At 40.6% G+C, this 16,234-nt stretch overlaps 2 protein-coding genes across 4 annotated transcripts in view; both read right to left on the bottom strand.

Moving 5' to 3' along the window:
* Window positions 1-1,203, bottom strand: part of kcnip3b (Kv channel interacting protein 3b, calsenilin) — a 42,180-nt gene extending 40,977 nt beyond the window's left edge. Inside the window, exon 1 of one of the 3 annotated variants that reach the window (XM_020593790.1) lies at window positions 1,075-1,203. In XM_020593790.1, coding sequence (XP_020449446.1) covers window positions 1,075-1,080 — 6 coding nt within the window. In that variant the 5' untranslated portion in view covers window positions 1,081-1,203. The other 2 variants (XM_020593789.1, XM_020593791.1) reach the window with 2 other exon arrangements.
* Window positions 1,204-11,919: 10,716 nt separating this feature from the next.
* On the bottom strand, window positions 11,920-16,193 carry pcna (proliferating cell nuclear antigen). Its single transcript, XM_020593731.1, has 6 exons — window positions 15,728-16,193; window positions 14,198-14,295; window positions 14,020-14,087; window positions 13,739-13,933; window positions 13,040-13,163; window positions 11,920-12,430 (listed from the first exon to the last, which is right to left on the bottom strand). Exons 1-6 carry the CDS (start codon window positions 15,946-15,948, stop codon window positions 12,354-12,356), a joined length of 783 nt encoding a protein of 260 aa, XP_020449387.1. The 5' UTR covers window positions 15,949-16,193; the 3' UTR covers window positions 11,920-12,353.
* Between the last annotated feature and the right edge of the window lie 41 nt (window positions 16,194-16,234).

Genomic DNA, 16,234 nt, shown 5'->3' with positions numbered 1-16,234 from the left:
CTGCAGACCTCAGCTCTTCGTTGTGTATCTGTGACTGATTTACTGATTGAAGCTCTCCCTCATCCTTCTACTTTTACTCTTAGCCAGTCCCAGTTTCAACACTGAGAGCTGTGTGGATTCCCAGATGGCTGTGGCCATCCAGAGGTGTTTTGTTTTTGTTGAACAAAAATATAAATATTTCTCTTGACAGTGATTTTCTTTGTTTGCAGACACATAAACACTAACACGCAGCTTCCTTTCTCCTAAGGAATGGTGCACAGCCATGCAGAGAAGAGAGGAGCTATCATATAAGGACTTCATTTGCATCTGCAATAACAGGCGTTCCTTATTTTCCAGCCCACCGTGAGAAATATTCATAGATGGGGAAACTCAACCAGAGTCAAATCACCCTGGGTGCATTAATGAGCGCTGCTTTGCAAGGTGTTGGAAGTCACTCTGGGAACTCTGGGTTTTTACTTTACAGCCTATTACCTCGGAGTTAGACTCAGAGGCTGCTTATTGCTGAGGGCTGAACTGGTAAATTGATTCATCAGTCCTGATGAAAACAAGCAAAGGCAGAATTACACATGCACTCTCCCTCCTCTTCCTAGACCTGAGGATTAGAAGCAGACTGTTTACAGATTTGAAGTCACGTGTGGGGCACTTGGAGCCACACGAGGAGCTATCTCCATCTCTCACACACTTCAAATGCCACAAATAAAGCACACACGCTGAACACTGACGAAGTGAGAGGGAGGAACACTCGCGGTGGAAGACGCGATGCAAAGTGACACTTGCTGGAAGACGCATGGACGATTTCTGCTGCGCGCTGAAAGCGAAGCGTCTCCTACACGAGCAGTTTCCAGCCGAGCTGAAAATTACATAACTTCACTCCCAAACTCTGCTTTGGGCGAAGGTGGGAGCAAATGAGCAGCTGGAGGTCGTGAAGGAATTTTAAAAAGCAGATAAAAATAGCCATTAAGCCAACAAGTGGCTGGTCATTTAACTTACGCGCGCTTCAGCACCTGCAGAACACCACCGTTTCTTGCCTGTCGCCTTGTCGTACGTCGAGAGCAGAAAATCGTCAAGTCTTACCTGCATGTTTCTCCGTGTTGTAACGGCGACACTGATGGCTGGTTGCTGCCTCAACCCCCGAGCGCCCGCTCAACTGGATGCGAAGGAATGCGCGCACACACATTCATACGTAGGGGTGGAGTGACGGGCACAGCCAGAGAGGAGACAAGTGAACTTTCATCTTTTACAGTCCAGTGATTTAAGGACAAAGTCAGCAGGCTGGCAGCATTTAATTCTGTTCAGCTGTTCACTGCCTGTAGGGGGTGAGCAGCTGGACAGATGTTGATATCAGAAAACTGCACAGCTGGTTTAAACAACGTATATTTCTCCATATTATTATGAATTTGTAAGCTTGAGTTACACGTTTTTTTCTACATATATGTATTCACTAAATTTCCCATAATCATTTCCATAAGTGGTTTATTAGGGTTTAGGCTATTTTCTTTAACTAATGGCTTTATTGCTGATTTAATGTGTCATAAATCATCTGCTAATGCTTTATGGAGCCTTTATAAGCAATTAAGAGCAACCTTTGGGTTGCCCGGTTGTGAAAACTCTGAAATTGGTGTTTGTCCTCCTCCATCATGACACTTGCTATGTGTTTTTACCCATAGATCCTTGGGAATACCCCTCCAACAGATTAACTTTAATCCCATCTATTTAGCATTTGCAAGTACAGCTGCAATGATTAGTCATTTAATCAAGAAAATTAATTTGCAACTATTTTGATAATCAAGTAGGCTAATTGCTTTAGCTATTTTTTAAATACAGCGTTGAATCTGCAATTTTTGGCTTCTTAAATTAAGATTTTATACTTTTCTAAATGGATTATCTTCAGGTTTATGGACTGTTGGTCATAAATACAAGAGCTTTGAATATGTCACTTTGGGCTGTAGTAAATTAAAAAAGAGCAGTTTTCACTAATCGATGATTCCATATTTATAGGCAGTATGTACACATTTCATTTATAGAGGTGTTAACTGAGCAATTTGTCAATTTATAGGAGCTTACTTGCAGGGTTGTGGTTTTCATTGTAATATAATGCATGATATTGAGATTTACAGCAGTACTTGAAGGCAGCAGGTCATGATTCTTCACAGTTTTCGCCTTCACAATCAGTACTGCCAATTTAAGCAGTCAAGTCAGGCGAGGGAGGTCCTTAATGTGTGTCTTGCATTAAATTACATTACGCGATTGTCATGAGAGTGATTGGTACAGAAATGTAATTAAAGCCCTGCTGGGGAATCTGTGTGTGTTCACTAAGAAACTGAAGCAATTTATGCGACCTTGGCTCTCAGTGAAGCTGCCCAGAGCAGCGGGAGAGAGAGAGACACTATAAGATGTTAAATAGCTATCAAGCCAGGTCAAGCATGCTCACACATCACGTTGATTGCATTATGAACAGCCAACAAACTGAAAACAGCCTGCAAGATGAATGAGGAAAGGCGATGACTACTTGCTTGTAGTCACCAAAGCTGAACACACATTTCCCCATTTCCACAGGAGCCTGACAGCATGCAGAGATATTTTGTACCAGTGCACATTCACAAGAAGTTTAATTTCAAAGTACCCTACAGGATGTCCACTGCTGGAGATATAGTGAAACCCACTATTACAGGAAATGATTTTGGATGTAGAAACAGAAAAGTTGAAAATTATCCCCTGGCACTTCTGACACTGGATGAACAGAAATCAATACCGTCGCTTCCTGGACATACACAGGTTCCTTTTTAAACAGCACGCCCTGGCATCTATTTAGTTGTACTTGCAAAGAGAATAAAACAAATAAGTGCTCCTTTTTACCAAACTGTAAAAATACTCTATTAAAAGTTCAACACTGAAAATGTAACTCAAGTAAAAGTACATAGGTATTATCAGGAAACTGTAGTAAATTAACTTCTACACACTGAAAGCACTTGTTGCAACACTAATTGCGTGTCCCCACATTCATGCACACAAGTGTTTGCACACTCACACTCTGGTGTTATCAGGTTCGGTGTCTTGCTCAGAAACACTTCAACATGTTGAAGGACGACTTGCTCCAGACTGTGAGTGTTACTCTTTTAAATCATTAGATTATTATCACTGCTACGTTCATGTAAAATCAATATTTTATGGTTATGATTGGTTGAAGTGGAGCTTTTTAACTATTTTATATGAGGCTGCGTCTAATGATCAATTCATTTTGTTCCATCAACTAATCATCTCAGCTCTGCTGTTGCATAGTTTAATTTATAACAGAGCATCATATTTAGTAAAGTAAAAACATAACTGCCACACTCAGATAAGCAAAAAGAATAATATTTACCTTTGAAACATCATGGAGTAGAAATAAAAAGTATAATACTCAGATTAAGTATAACTTAATAACTGGAGGATATGTATTTATTTACTTTCCACCACTGTAACTCAACGCAACACTTAAGTGCGGTAGGAGGCAAAAGATCAGGGCACTTCTTCCCCCCACTGCAGCTAATACAAAATTTTACAGTGACTGATATTCATGTTAATACTGTATTAATAATGCTGTTTAATATATGCTGTGACATGGGCAAGCAAACCATTGGTGCTCAGGTTGGAACTAGAAGAGCTAACCCGAGTTTCGAGTATAGCACGTCATCTCAGTTACAAAAAGATCTGCAGTTTGGTGACAATATTACTATGCTGACTGAGTAGGAATATCTAAAACAATACAAAATGGAGTCAGGTGGAAAGATCAGAAGGTCAGAGGAATGCTATCGCTCTTGTTCTTGTCCTTATCTCTAAAGTGACTTTTAACAAAGTGAATTTTTTTATCATCTCATATCTGTCAGCATCCTTGTTCTTGTTGTTCACATTATCTCCATCTCTGCCTCTTTGCTTTCATCTTGTTTTCATCTTTACAGCAGGTGAGCGGGGGCGGCTGTGGCTCAGGAGGTAGAGCGGGTCGTTTCCTAACTGGAGGATTAGCAGTTCGATTCCCAGCTTGTCCAGTCAACATTTCGAAGTGTCCTTGAGCAAGACACTGTACCCCCAGTTGCTCCCGGTGATGTCACCAGTGTGTGAATGTGTGTGTGTTTGGGAGTGTGAATGGGTGAATGGCCAAATAGTGTGAAAGCACTTTGAGTGTGCTGTAAGGCATAGAAAGGCGCTGTACAAGTATAAGACCATTTACCACTTTATGTCTGCCTTGGTCTGACACACGCACACACATTCAGCATTTGACTGGTCTTCCTCACGGTGAGGAAGGATAACCCTTGGTAGGCTATACACCAAGTCTGGACCTTTAATGAGTATTTCATGTGGTACACCAGTAGTGAAGCATTGCATTTGTTATATTTTCCATATATTTATTCAGATTTGTCCTTTAATTTGTCACATCTGTGGCATTGGCCAGAGGTTTCCTGCAAACAAAGAACACTTAAATAATATGACATTTACTGATAAAGTTGTCTATTACAGTATATCTCAGACAAACAAAATATGATTTCTTATGATTTCAAACAGTTTCTTACCTACAGTTCTTGTGTGACTGATTGTGTCATTTGTCTTTTGATTTCTGTGACTTCGTAGTGTAGGGTATGGTCCGTCTTACCATACTAACTCTGAGAGACGAGACAGTCCAAGTAACTTCAAAACAGTGCTGATTTATTCAAAGGATCACAGGCAAAAATTAACATTGCACGCTCAGGTATCTTGCACCTCCAACATGCTCACAGGCAGATGTAAGATGAAAGACCCTGAACCCACCAGGCCTATACATTATATCCCCTCGGTTGGGCTACTAAAAACATTCTCACACGACCTCTAGTAACATGTCGTGTCTTAAACATAAGAACATATTATGGCTAAGGCTACAGTTATACACGTCATTATAATAATATTAACACCCTGTCTGCTGACAGTCATCAACTCTTCTCTCTAGTTATCCTTGACCAGATGTACCCTGTAGAAACTCATAAGCATGACTAAGCATTTAACAGTCTAACTAGACATCCTATCTCCACTAAACATTTCTAATACATAAAGTATCTATCCAATTTCTATCTGGCTAAAAATATCTAACAGTAGACACGACAGCAAAGTTTCCTGGCACAGAGTGAAATTCATTTTTTGATCAATAATAGAGTTCAAATCAAAGTAATGAAAGTACTCGACAGTCAGTCAAATTATTGGAGCTGAATTCACCGTTACCCTGTGTCGCAGCAGGTGATACTACAATTTTAGTGCACAGACGTAAGGCTCAAAGTGCAAATGCCACTTTCCTGACAATCGTGGAAATCTAAATGTTCTCTGTAATGGGGTTATCTTTTAGAGATTATTTGGCTACTCCACGTGTGACCTTTTTGTAGTTGAAATATTCATGTCATCTGTTCATATCCACTAGACAATGCCCTCCTGTAGTGGATTAGCTATGGACTCACACACTTCACCATTTAGCCACTGTAAACTAATGTGCATGAATCTGATTTGCGCTTGTCGGCTTAAAGCCCGTCACTGTGAAAGAAGGGGGAGGTGGTGGAGGGGATTGATCAGAGCATAGTAAAACCCTTTCTGCTGCAGGCTGAGAGGGAGAGCAGAGATTCTCCAGGAAAGAGCCTCTCAGTCGGTAATTTGCTTTCACCTTTGGAAAGATTTCAGGTCTTCCCCTAAACATAACCATTACTTCTCTAACCCTCACCTTAACTTTATATTAACCTTAAACAAAGTCTGTTGTCACAACACTCATTAACACAACGCCTTCATCAGCCCCTAAACTTTGTCATCACAGCTAAATGTCTAACCTCAATCCTGATCCCGATGCCTCACCTAAACCTAATTCTAACCCTAATCCTCAAACAGCCCTTAGAAGGTTTGAGAAAAGGCCAAAATGTCCTCACAGTCCTCAGATGTCCTTACAATGAAATATACCTCAAATGAACAAACTAAAATTTGTCCACACAAACACAGGAAGACGTGTACACGAACACACCCACAAACAGCAGCAGCTCGAGAGTAATTTGCCCCTCAGAAGGATTTCATGTTTCTATGGAGAACAATGTCTATTTTTAGGAGTGATATAAATAGATCTTTCTGCAGCTCCAATGCTTACATTTATGTCTGCATGTACTCAGCACCCTGTCCATATACACTTAGCTTCTTATCTCTGTGGCATTGTTTTTCATCTGCTCTTCTCCTTGGTGTATGTGTGTGTGTGTTTGAATGACAGTCAGAAATATGAATGGTTGACTGGGAAAGTGTGGACAGTGAAGTGTGATGTTTTTCAGTGACATTAGTGCTGAGGTGTATGGTCTCCTCCGACTAGTGACCGAGTGTCACCGGCAACAGCCTGTCACATTCATCAGCAGACTTTCTACAGACTTCCTCGAACCAGTAACAGCATGAAATACAACCATTTTTTCCACACAGAGGATTACTGTGAGCTGAATAATGTCCTCTCTTGAGCACGAGGCACGTTCTGCAAACCTCAGACAGTTTAGTTTCCTGATGTCTTAAATTAATACAACTAAAAGGCAATGGCAAATGAAGGCAGTTACCCCTGTTCATACACCCACTTCATCGCCAAGCTTTAGGAAGTGGTCACAAAGGGAGCAGAGGGACACCGACGACTTATTGTGGAGGCGGGATGGAGGTGAGACAGGGAGCAACTTTGTCTCCGTGGAAACAGTTGCTAAGTAGCAAACAGAAGCATCCCTGGACTGAGAGGTACAAAGATCTGATTGTGACAGGAGGCAAAGTGCAGGAAAAGAGCACAGAGGAAGAAATACCCAAGACCAAATCACTTCCATTTTATAATATTATATCCTACAAGGTTCCTCACAATATCATACTAATACTATAATTCACTGCAACCTCAGAGAAAACCACAAATCTCTAGCAGACCAGCAACTAAACCATTTGCACTCTCCATATTATTCTATGGTATTTCTTTCCTCAAAAGTGCCAGAAAAAATGCCCATCACATTTTCCTGTTGCCATCAAACTGCTTGTTTTGCGCAGTCAACAATCCCAAACCTTATTATTGATAAGACAAAGAAAATCTTCAAAAGTGAGAATCTGGAGTTAGGGAATATTAAGAAAATGGCTTCAATCATCAGAAACTTGGCTTTTTATATACTGTAGAAATAAATGTAACTTTCCTTTATGCTACAGAAAAGGGACTGGTGAAGCCCTTTCCCTCTCAGTTCTGGATTATGGGGATGTTATATATCAACATGCTACTGTTTCCACTTTGAAGCCCTTAGTTTCCATCTATCATACTGTTCTTAGATTTATTACTGGAGATAAATTTCATCACTGAATTCTTTATAATAAAGTTGGTTGGTCTTCCTTGTCTGACAGACATAAGAAACATTGGTACATACACTATTTATTTAAAATCAGTGGAAAACTGCCCTCTGATATTTCATCCATTTTGCATTGGCATTATGAGCCTTACTCAACTCACTCATGATTACTTGACACTTCAGGTACCTAAGACCAGAACTGAGCCAGAAGAGACTGCATTATGAAATAGTCTGCAACATCAGTTCAAAATAAAAAACACACCTTCCTGTAATTAAGATAGTTCTCAGCAATCATTTTTGAGCATGTGTGCTTAAGTCAACCTACCCTGTATATATACACGTACATAAATAATCAAAAATATGGGTGACAAATGAAAGGAAAAGCCAAAGTGTCTTTGTAAGGTGTAGCCTCAGTGACATCACAATGCTCGTGTCGCCCAAGCAGCAACCCCCGAGGCTCAGAAATAAATTGCCTGTAGGCGTGTGTGGGTGTGTGGTTGTTTGTCTACATGTCAGCCCTGTGATAGACAGGCTGTACCCCGCCTCTCACCCGAAGTCAGCCGAGAACGGCTCCAGTCCCTCACAACCCTATTCAGGGATAAGTGGTATAAATAATGGATGGATGGATATAATCAAATAGAAATCAGGAAATCCATTTGAGAGAAAGCAGGGATTTTAGAATTTCTGAAACTGGTTTGGTGCCACTAGCACAAAAAAGTGCAAGATCTGCCATATAGATTATTTGTACCACCTGCATGAGTTGCACCCAGGTGTGAATCCCAAGCTACAGCATGCTCCTCCACATCTTCACCTCCCATCCTCTTATCTTCTCCCTGTCTGCTGTGAAATCTAAGTGACAGAACACAGGGCCAAAGAAGGCATCCCATTAATATGTTAATCCATGCGGGGAGGACTTCAACACACAAAGCACAGAAATACATGTGTCAACTGTGAGGCGTGCAGCTCAGGGAGGAGAAGGGGGATGATGTGAGTGTAATGTGGCTCCCCACACTGCACTGTGGTTGCTCGCATGCATAAAAAGCAGAGTGGTGTATTTGTGGAGAGGGAATCCCCACAAAAAAACATTGCACTGCCTCAAAATCTTTTCAACAGAAAGAATAAGATCTAAAGTATTTGAGTGGTCTGAAGCAGGTGGATCATGCAGCATGTGTGACTGGTATGTTGTTGCTATGTGCAGCCTTGGTCGCTCGGTGCTGGCATCAATAATCCATGCAACCTGCTCTCACGGAGACACAGCAGAGCACTGAAAGCTTATATAAGAGAGTGTCACGTCAGAGTTGGGATTGACCCTGAAGGACCTGAGTGACTGGCAAGAGGAGAGAAAACCACAAGAACATGCAAATAAGTGTGTTTCCATAGGAGAAACAGAGAGACCTTCACCCTCCTGCAGCACCTGTACATCCATGTACTTCTAGAGTGAATCTACTGCATGCTTTGACATCTTTCATCCACAAGCATGTTTTGTTTTTGATAAGAACGACAGTAGTTTGAAACGGCTTTTAAAAATGTCGCTGGCATCTCTTCAGCCTCACTGACCCGAGAAATGAGCGAGTACCATCTGCTCTCTCTCCTCTGCCTCAGTAAACGTAGTCCCCCTGCCTTGAGGAGAAGGATGGAGATAGACAGCCAGCCAGCGAGCGTTTCATCCCATTCCCCTTATCTCCCTGGCCAAAATCCCCTGCCTCCAGAAAGCAATTTAAAGGCCAGACACAGACAGCAGAGAGAGAGAGGGAGAGGGATGTAGGAATGCAGCCTGATAACTCCACAGAGATCAGGTTTGCTTGAATACAAGCGAACAGGATGCATTAGTCTTGAAATGCATCAAAACATAAAGGAATTAAATAGAAATAAATTTTATGTCTTAAACTTTATTCTGTTTGTTCCTATCTTATCAAAATCTGCTCAAAGTTCAGAACAACTAGTAATTTCCCAGAAAGAATGTGTCAGAAACCTGCAGTGACAAAAGATAAAGTGCAAACAAGTAACTCGTGGGAGGAATGACATTGTTTTGTGGCTGTGTGAAGATTTTTTGCTTTGTAATTTAAATCAAATTAAATCTAGTTGTTTTTTTTATCTCTTGCCTTAATGTTTTTTTTTTTAATCTTTTGTGTAAAGCACTTTCTGTTGCCTGGTTGTGAAAGGATAACACACAGCTCCTTGTTTGTGTAAAACTTGAATGGGGGGGACAACTAGTGCCAGAGATAATAAGCAGTTCTTTGTGTTTATTAAGTGATTACTGTTGAAGACTGGATGGTAATTACTGCCTTTCGCATTAAATATCTTAAAAATATATTAATTCTTAACTAATCAAAGTAAGACGTACAGAAACAAGGACTTACTGTAATTTCACATCAGTGTGATACAAAAGCAAGGTTTTTAAATTAAGCTAATTTAAAACCACTTATTTGTAGTTGGACATAGAGCCAGTCAGACGAGGTATACTTGATTTAAAATATAATGTATAATGCCTCTGATGCGGTTAAACATGTCTGGTATTGCAGTTTGAGTTTGTAACTGATTCATATGTGGAAACCTCAGTCAGGCTGAACTCTTGTTTCTCTGTACAGGAAGTAATTAATCTTAACCTGGATGGCAGGGGTTAATTAAATATTGAGGCAGCTCAAATGGCTGCTCTGTCGCTTTGCTTTATCGGCCGCTTCCTAAGATGACAGTCCCATCTCTTTTCTCCACTCTGCATTTGAAGACACACACTTCTTCCTTTATCTGAAACAGTGGCTCTGTCAGGTATGCCCACGGCTGTAGTACATTGTGTACCATGGGTACAGCTTCCCTCAAGTTTTCTGGAACGTGGGAAGGAATGAATGCTGGTGAATGGCTTTAATGCTAGCAGGGCTGATGATGCTGATGAAGAGCAGGTGAGTGTGGATGGAGCAAGGAAGGAGAACAAAGGGCCTGCAGGCACGAGGGGCTGGGATAACATGGGGACAACATCCTGAAAACCAGGAAGTAAAACAGACCCATGAATGGACTGAATGTATGAATCATTGCACACATATTTGTTTAATCCTTCCAGAAAGTGAAGTGTAAAAAAAGTCAATGTTTGTCATCCTCACTGGTTGCCCAGCAACTGTTTGGTGCATATCCCTACATGAAACACTGAATTGGTGTTTTTGCACTTCTGCTTTTGTGCTGATTAAAGAACGATAACATCTTCACCGGTCTTATCTTATGACCACTGGATACAGCCATGGTAAATCTTTCACCTAAGAAAAAGCAGCAACAAAATGCTGCTAAATTATTCTATTACAATTAAAAGCATCAGGAAAATGTAGTGAAAGTATTAAAAGTACTACCCTATATTAAATCATTAGATTAGTTTTACTTGGACAATAATATTTTTGTACTTGATTGAGGTGAGGCTCATTTAATAATTTCAGACAGGACTCCACTAATTTTCTCCCTTTATAGAAGATTCTTTTGATTATGTTTTTAAATTCAGAAATGATGATTTGATTTGTAAAAGTGGTGCTTAGTTTGATTAGCTGCAACAATGAAATGCTTGGCATTTGGTATATTTGGTAAAATGACAAAATGTAAAGCTAGTTCATCAATAACTTTCTTTTACTCAACTTTCAAAAGGCAAAAGCCTTAACTACAGTCAAATTAAATGTGGAGTGAAAAGGACAGTAGTTCCTTCTGAATCATAGTGCAGTAGGAGTATAAATTGGCATGAAAATACTCAAGTACAGTAGAAATACCTCAAAATTGTACTTATATTCCACTTTTGCCATCTAATATATACAGTACCAGGTGGTTTCTGCTCACGTCAGTACAGTTCAGGTTGGTGCCAGATGTGGCTGTGAGTCAGATTAAAGCTGTGTGAGGATTAAAACTGTCTTGACGCTGCTTCTGCAGTCAACAACCCGCAGCAGGCAGGCAGACCTGTGTCTCTTGAGTATTACTAGTTGCATGGGAAATGAATTCTGTTCAGTTTCCTCACAGACCTGAAGCTATGAATCTGCCCGGCTCTACTCGAATGACACCTGTGATGCAACTGCTCTGTAAAACAGAGTTCAGAAATTTGTGTGTCAGTAATAAGGCACCAGTGAACAGCCAGTACTTACCAGTGGCTCAGAGTCATGCAGGTATAAAGAGATTATCAATCTGATGCTGAGTGAATGACAGGGGCTTTCCATGTTTGAGAACAAAATAAACCTACATACAAATGGAAATCAAGAGTACATCTCTTCAGAATAAATTATTTAAATAACTATAATTTGCTTCAACACAGAAGAAACAAAAAGAGCACCACCTACTGGCCACACCTGCTTACTGCTGCAACAACTGTTTCCTCAAAGCATTTACCAGAAAGCAACTATAGATTTACTGCACCGTACGTAGGTGCTTAACACGTACACCTACATTTCACAATGCAGTAGTCTTTAAAAGACAGAAAAGAGCATGAGATGCAAGAGAGCTAGAAATATTGCCAACTGATTCACATCTCCAATAAAATACCAGAAAAAATAACAGTATCACAGCCAGAACACTCACTGCAGACAGTCTGAAGTCCAAACCCATGTTTGGCATTTATCCACAAATATCAGAAACACAAAGATAGTGGAAAAACTGAATCATTTATTTTGAACTGAATCAATGAATACAAAAACATTTGGGGTCGACTTGACAGTGGGAAAGCACAAAGTGTTTACAAAAGCATTATCTACAAAAGGGAATATGATAGTTGAAATTTGCTCTGCCAAAATGGGTAAAAATAGAAAAAAAGAGACAAATGGGGAGGAACCCAGTGGTGAATTTTACACCTGTCTGGACCACAGCCAGTCGCTCCGTCTTCAGAGCTTTATGACCTCACACAGATGGTTTTCACATAGCTGTGTATAAAGCTAACACTACACCTCCTGCTGTGAACACCTTATTGGAGAAACCACCATGAGGTCACCTCAGCCCTTCAATCACTCAAGAAAAGTCCCAGTTGCCTGCTTTTCTCTATTCCCCCAACCCCACCCCCCTTTTTAGGTTGCTCTAAACAACTTAGGAAGACTCTTCATCGATCTTCGGCGCCAGGTAATACTTTATGTGTCCCATGTCTGCAATCTTGTATTCCACCACTGTATACAGACAAAAAAGTCAAGTTAGGACCACAGTGACTTCTATAACCATGGTGAGAGGTCACTTAAAAGATAAGACCAATCAGTTTATATATTTATAGTATTTTCAGCTATCTCCATACAGAGACTAAAACCGACAAAGAATTGCCTCTACTCATGGCTAATGTCTGTCAGTCCTGGATTAGCTTGTTCGTCTGGGTCACAGACCTCTGTTGTTGTTCAAAAAGGATTAAATGCACATCAGTGAAACACACCATTGTACTGGACGGCATATTTCTTCATTAACGAACAGAAGACCCAATTACAAGTAGCTAGCTGAATGTAAACAACGCGGCGAGCTCACGCAAGATCCTTTGCCAGTTGACTGATTTGTACTAGCGTCAGGAAATTATGGCTTGCACTCTACTCATGGCTAATGTCTGTCAGTCCATTATGAAAACCGTGTCACCCAGTGCAGTTGTGTGTTTTTAATTGTTTGTGAATGGCAACAAAGATCTATCGCACAGGCGAACAACCTCATACAGAACTGACAGCAGACAGAGTAGAGGCAATTAACTGAAAATACAATTAATATGGAAAATGACCGACCTCATTAAGGTGAGCACTTACCAAGAGGGATATCAGCTGACATACTGAGGGTGACCGTCTTTGACAGTGGCGTGGCCTTAGTGAAGAAATTCAAGTAGTTGAGGGCAAAGATGAGTTGAACAGGCTCATTCATCTCAATAGTCACCTAAAGTATAAAAAAAAGATAGGAAACACTTACAAAGGGCTGCAACTAACAATCAGCTTCTTTATAGATTCAACTAATTCCCACCTACCTACCAATAAAGTACCTACCTAATAATCTTGTTTTGTCCAACAGCATTTGAACTTCAAACATTTTCCACCAACACATAAGACAAAAATCTTCACAACTGATAAGCTGGAACCTGGCAATAACTTTGACTTCATAAAAATGGGACTAGTCTTTTCTGCATTATCAACAGCTATAGCTGATTAAGTCACTGATATCAGTTTTAAAAATTCTAATACATTTGCTAATATTCTTTTTCTATGTACAAACCCATAAAAACAAACACTGTCATAAGGATTTAGTAGCCAAATACTGCTGACATGTCTCGATGAGGACTGAATGTTTGCAGAAAAACATGTCAGCTCTCTCTCTACCACAGTTTCCTGTTGTCTGATTAGTGTAATTACGACAAACTAATATTAGTGGATAATACTGTCTTGATAATTTCTCCTGTGAATTCAGTCAATGTTATCTTCACATTATTTTGATTTGACCTCAGTATTGGTACTCACAGCCTCGTCCTCTTTGTCTACGTTGCTGGTCTGGGACAGCTTGACGTTTCCTGTGCCCAGTTCGCCTGAGGCAGAGAACTTGACTCCATCCTTGGCGCAAGAGATCATGACGGCGTCGCCAATCTGGGAGAGGTCACGGCAGATACGGGCAAACTCCCCAGATGGCATCTTCACCACACAGCTGTACTCCTGCTCCTTGAGGGACAGAGTCGGGGACAGGTCAGGAACAGTGTGCGTGAAAAGCAGGTTGCACCGAAAAGGACCGAGAACAGATTACTTACTGGAATACCCAGCTGCTCCACATCTAGGTCCATCAGTTTCATTTCATAATCTGACACTTTCTCCTGATCTGTGAGTGAAAAGAGATGTGGCAAATAAGACAATAATGTTGAAGAAACTGGTAAACTGTATCTGTCAAGTTGAATTCACACTGCTTTAAATCAAAGTCACAAAACGTACTGATGGTCTCAAACACAAGGGCAAGTGTGTCTGCACTGTCTTCTGCCCTGAGGGTGATGATGTCCTCGTTTCCTGCACACTTCAGGATTTTAGACATACTGGATGGGATGGACAAAAGGCAAAGCAACATGACATTACAAAACACATTGCACAGAAAATGAGAAAATGAATGGCAGTAGATTTCATATGCTCAAAAAAACTAAAATGTTACAAAGTAAGAGTTATTTAAAACTAAATACCATAAAATTATTTGGCAACAATCATTCAATCAACATTTTGAACATGTTCAATAAAGACATGAAAGATCAGGAATTTTTTGTGTTATTATTTTAAGCACATTATATTTGTGAATACTATTAACTTGGATGAAGATCAGATCACATTTTATGACAAATTAATGCAGAAAACCATGAAATTCCAAAAGGTTCACATACTTTTTCTTGCCACTGTATGTGTAATAAAACATGTACAACATTTAACATTTAATAACCACAAAAAAAGGGAAACTAACCAGGGTTGTAGCATGTCTTAAAATGTCTTTTGTCCAAGTATCAAATTTATTTTTTTTTAGCTGAGCTGCAATGATGTGTAATCAACAAGTCAACATTAACTGGCAACCACTTTGATGCTTCTATCATCATTTGGGAATTTTGAAGGCCAAGATCTGATGCACATGTTTACAATACTTGACAGTAAACTGGCTTTCTCTCAACTTGAATGTTGGTTACAAACATCGATTAATCGGGAAAGTAATCCATTGATTAATCCGTAATAGAAAATAATCGTTGGCTCCACCCCTTCTCCTCGGAGAGGCCGGAATCAAAACATTTAATATCGTGTCATTATTGCTCCTTGAAAATGACTGACATTGGGTGATTACCTTAGATACACATCAAAACATTACAACTTTTAATTCAGTGAACCGGTAATTGTTTTACAGACGGAAGCGGAAGTTCCCGGGTTAAACGACAAATCCCCGCCAACCCTTCCTGCGGAAAATTTGGCGCGCAAATGACGTCATCACAATATATCTGATGTCTCAAACTCAGAATCTCGATCTCAAAACTAACTTTAATACATACAGAGCTGTATGTTCAGGCAATCTATTTATCTGTAAATAGTAGGTGTTCAAACCGGTCTACTTGAGAACTAGCAATAAAACATTGACTGGCCGGTGGAACCCTCGGTGCACTGAGGAGACATGCCCGGGCAATTCAGCCAAAGATGGCCGCCGTCTTTGTAAACTTCACGTCTGACAGACCATTTACTTATGCTACCAAAAGATATCGCAATCACAATTTCACTTTGTATAACGTTATGAGGCAGCAGACCAGACAAACCAAACCCCGTATAAATGTACATAGATTGTTATAAGCACCAAAAGTAGCTAACTTTATCGTTACATTACTCAGCAAATGCTTCATTTCTCTGGGAGCAAACTACCTTAAAACGCACCCTGTTGGACTGGTGTTAAATAACGAGAAATTGGTGTTTTCTGGCTAAAAGAGTTGTGTGCAATGTTTCCTCCACCTGCTGAGGTTGACTCCCATGGCGAGGTTCCTGTCGCAGCGGTACGAGTCGAAGCCGTCATGCCGGAGGGTGAGCTGGACCAGGGAGACGTGAGAGGAGTCCATGCTCTGCAGAGAGATGCCGGAGGAGCTGACGTCCCAGCAGGCTTCTGTGATCAGATCCTTCAGAGCCTCCAGCACTTTCTTCAGGATGGAGCCCTGAACCAGTCGAGCCTCAAACATGGTTGCTGTGGAGTTTTCACGTCTGCGTAGATTGCAAAAGAAGGTGTTTTTGTCGCCGTTAGCGGTACTCCGTCAAAGTGGAGACTGCAGGTTGGAGTTATCACCAAGTAGAAGAGAGGGACTCCGGTAAAAAGCACCGTTTTGTGTGTTGTTGTCTGACACAGCTACAGCACAAACACACCGTCCACGCTAAAGAAAACGTTTGCGGCGTAAGCGCGCCCTAACATCGTTTAATAATTCTGCGTCATTTCCGTGTCCTTTTTTTTGGTTCCGCCCACCAAAGACA

Source organism: Monopterus albus, unplaced genomic scaffold, assembly GCF_001952655.1.
Source record: "Monopterus albus unplaced genomic scaffold, M_albus_1.0 scaffold20.1, whole genome shotgun sequence".
Classification (NCBI taxonomy): Eukaryota; Metazoa; Chordata; class Actinopteri; order Synbranchiformes; family Synbranchidae; genus Monopterus; species Monopterus albus.
Note: the sequence above shows the minus strand (reverse complement) of the source record. Positions and strands in the feature narration are given on the sequence as shown.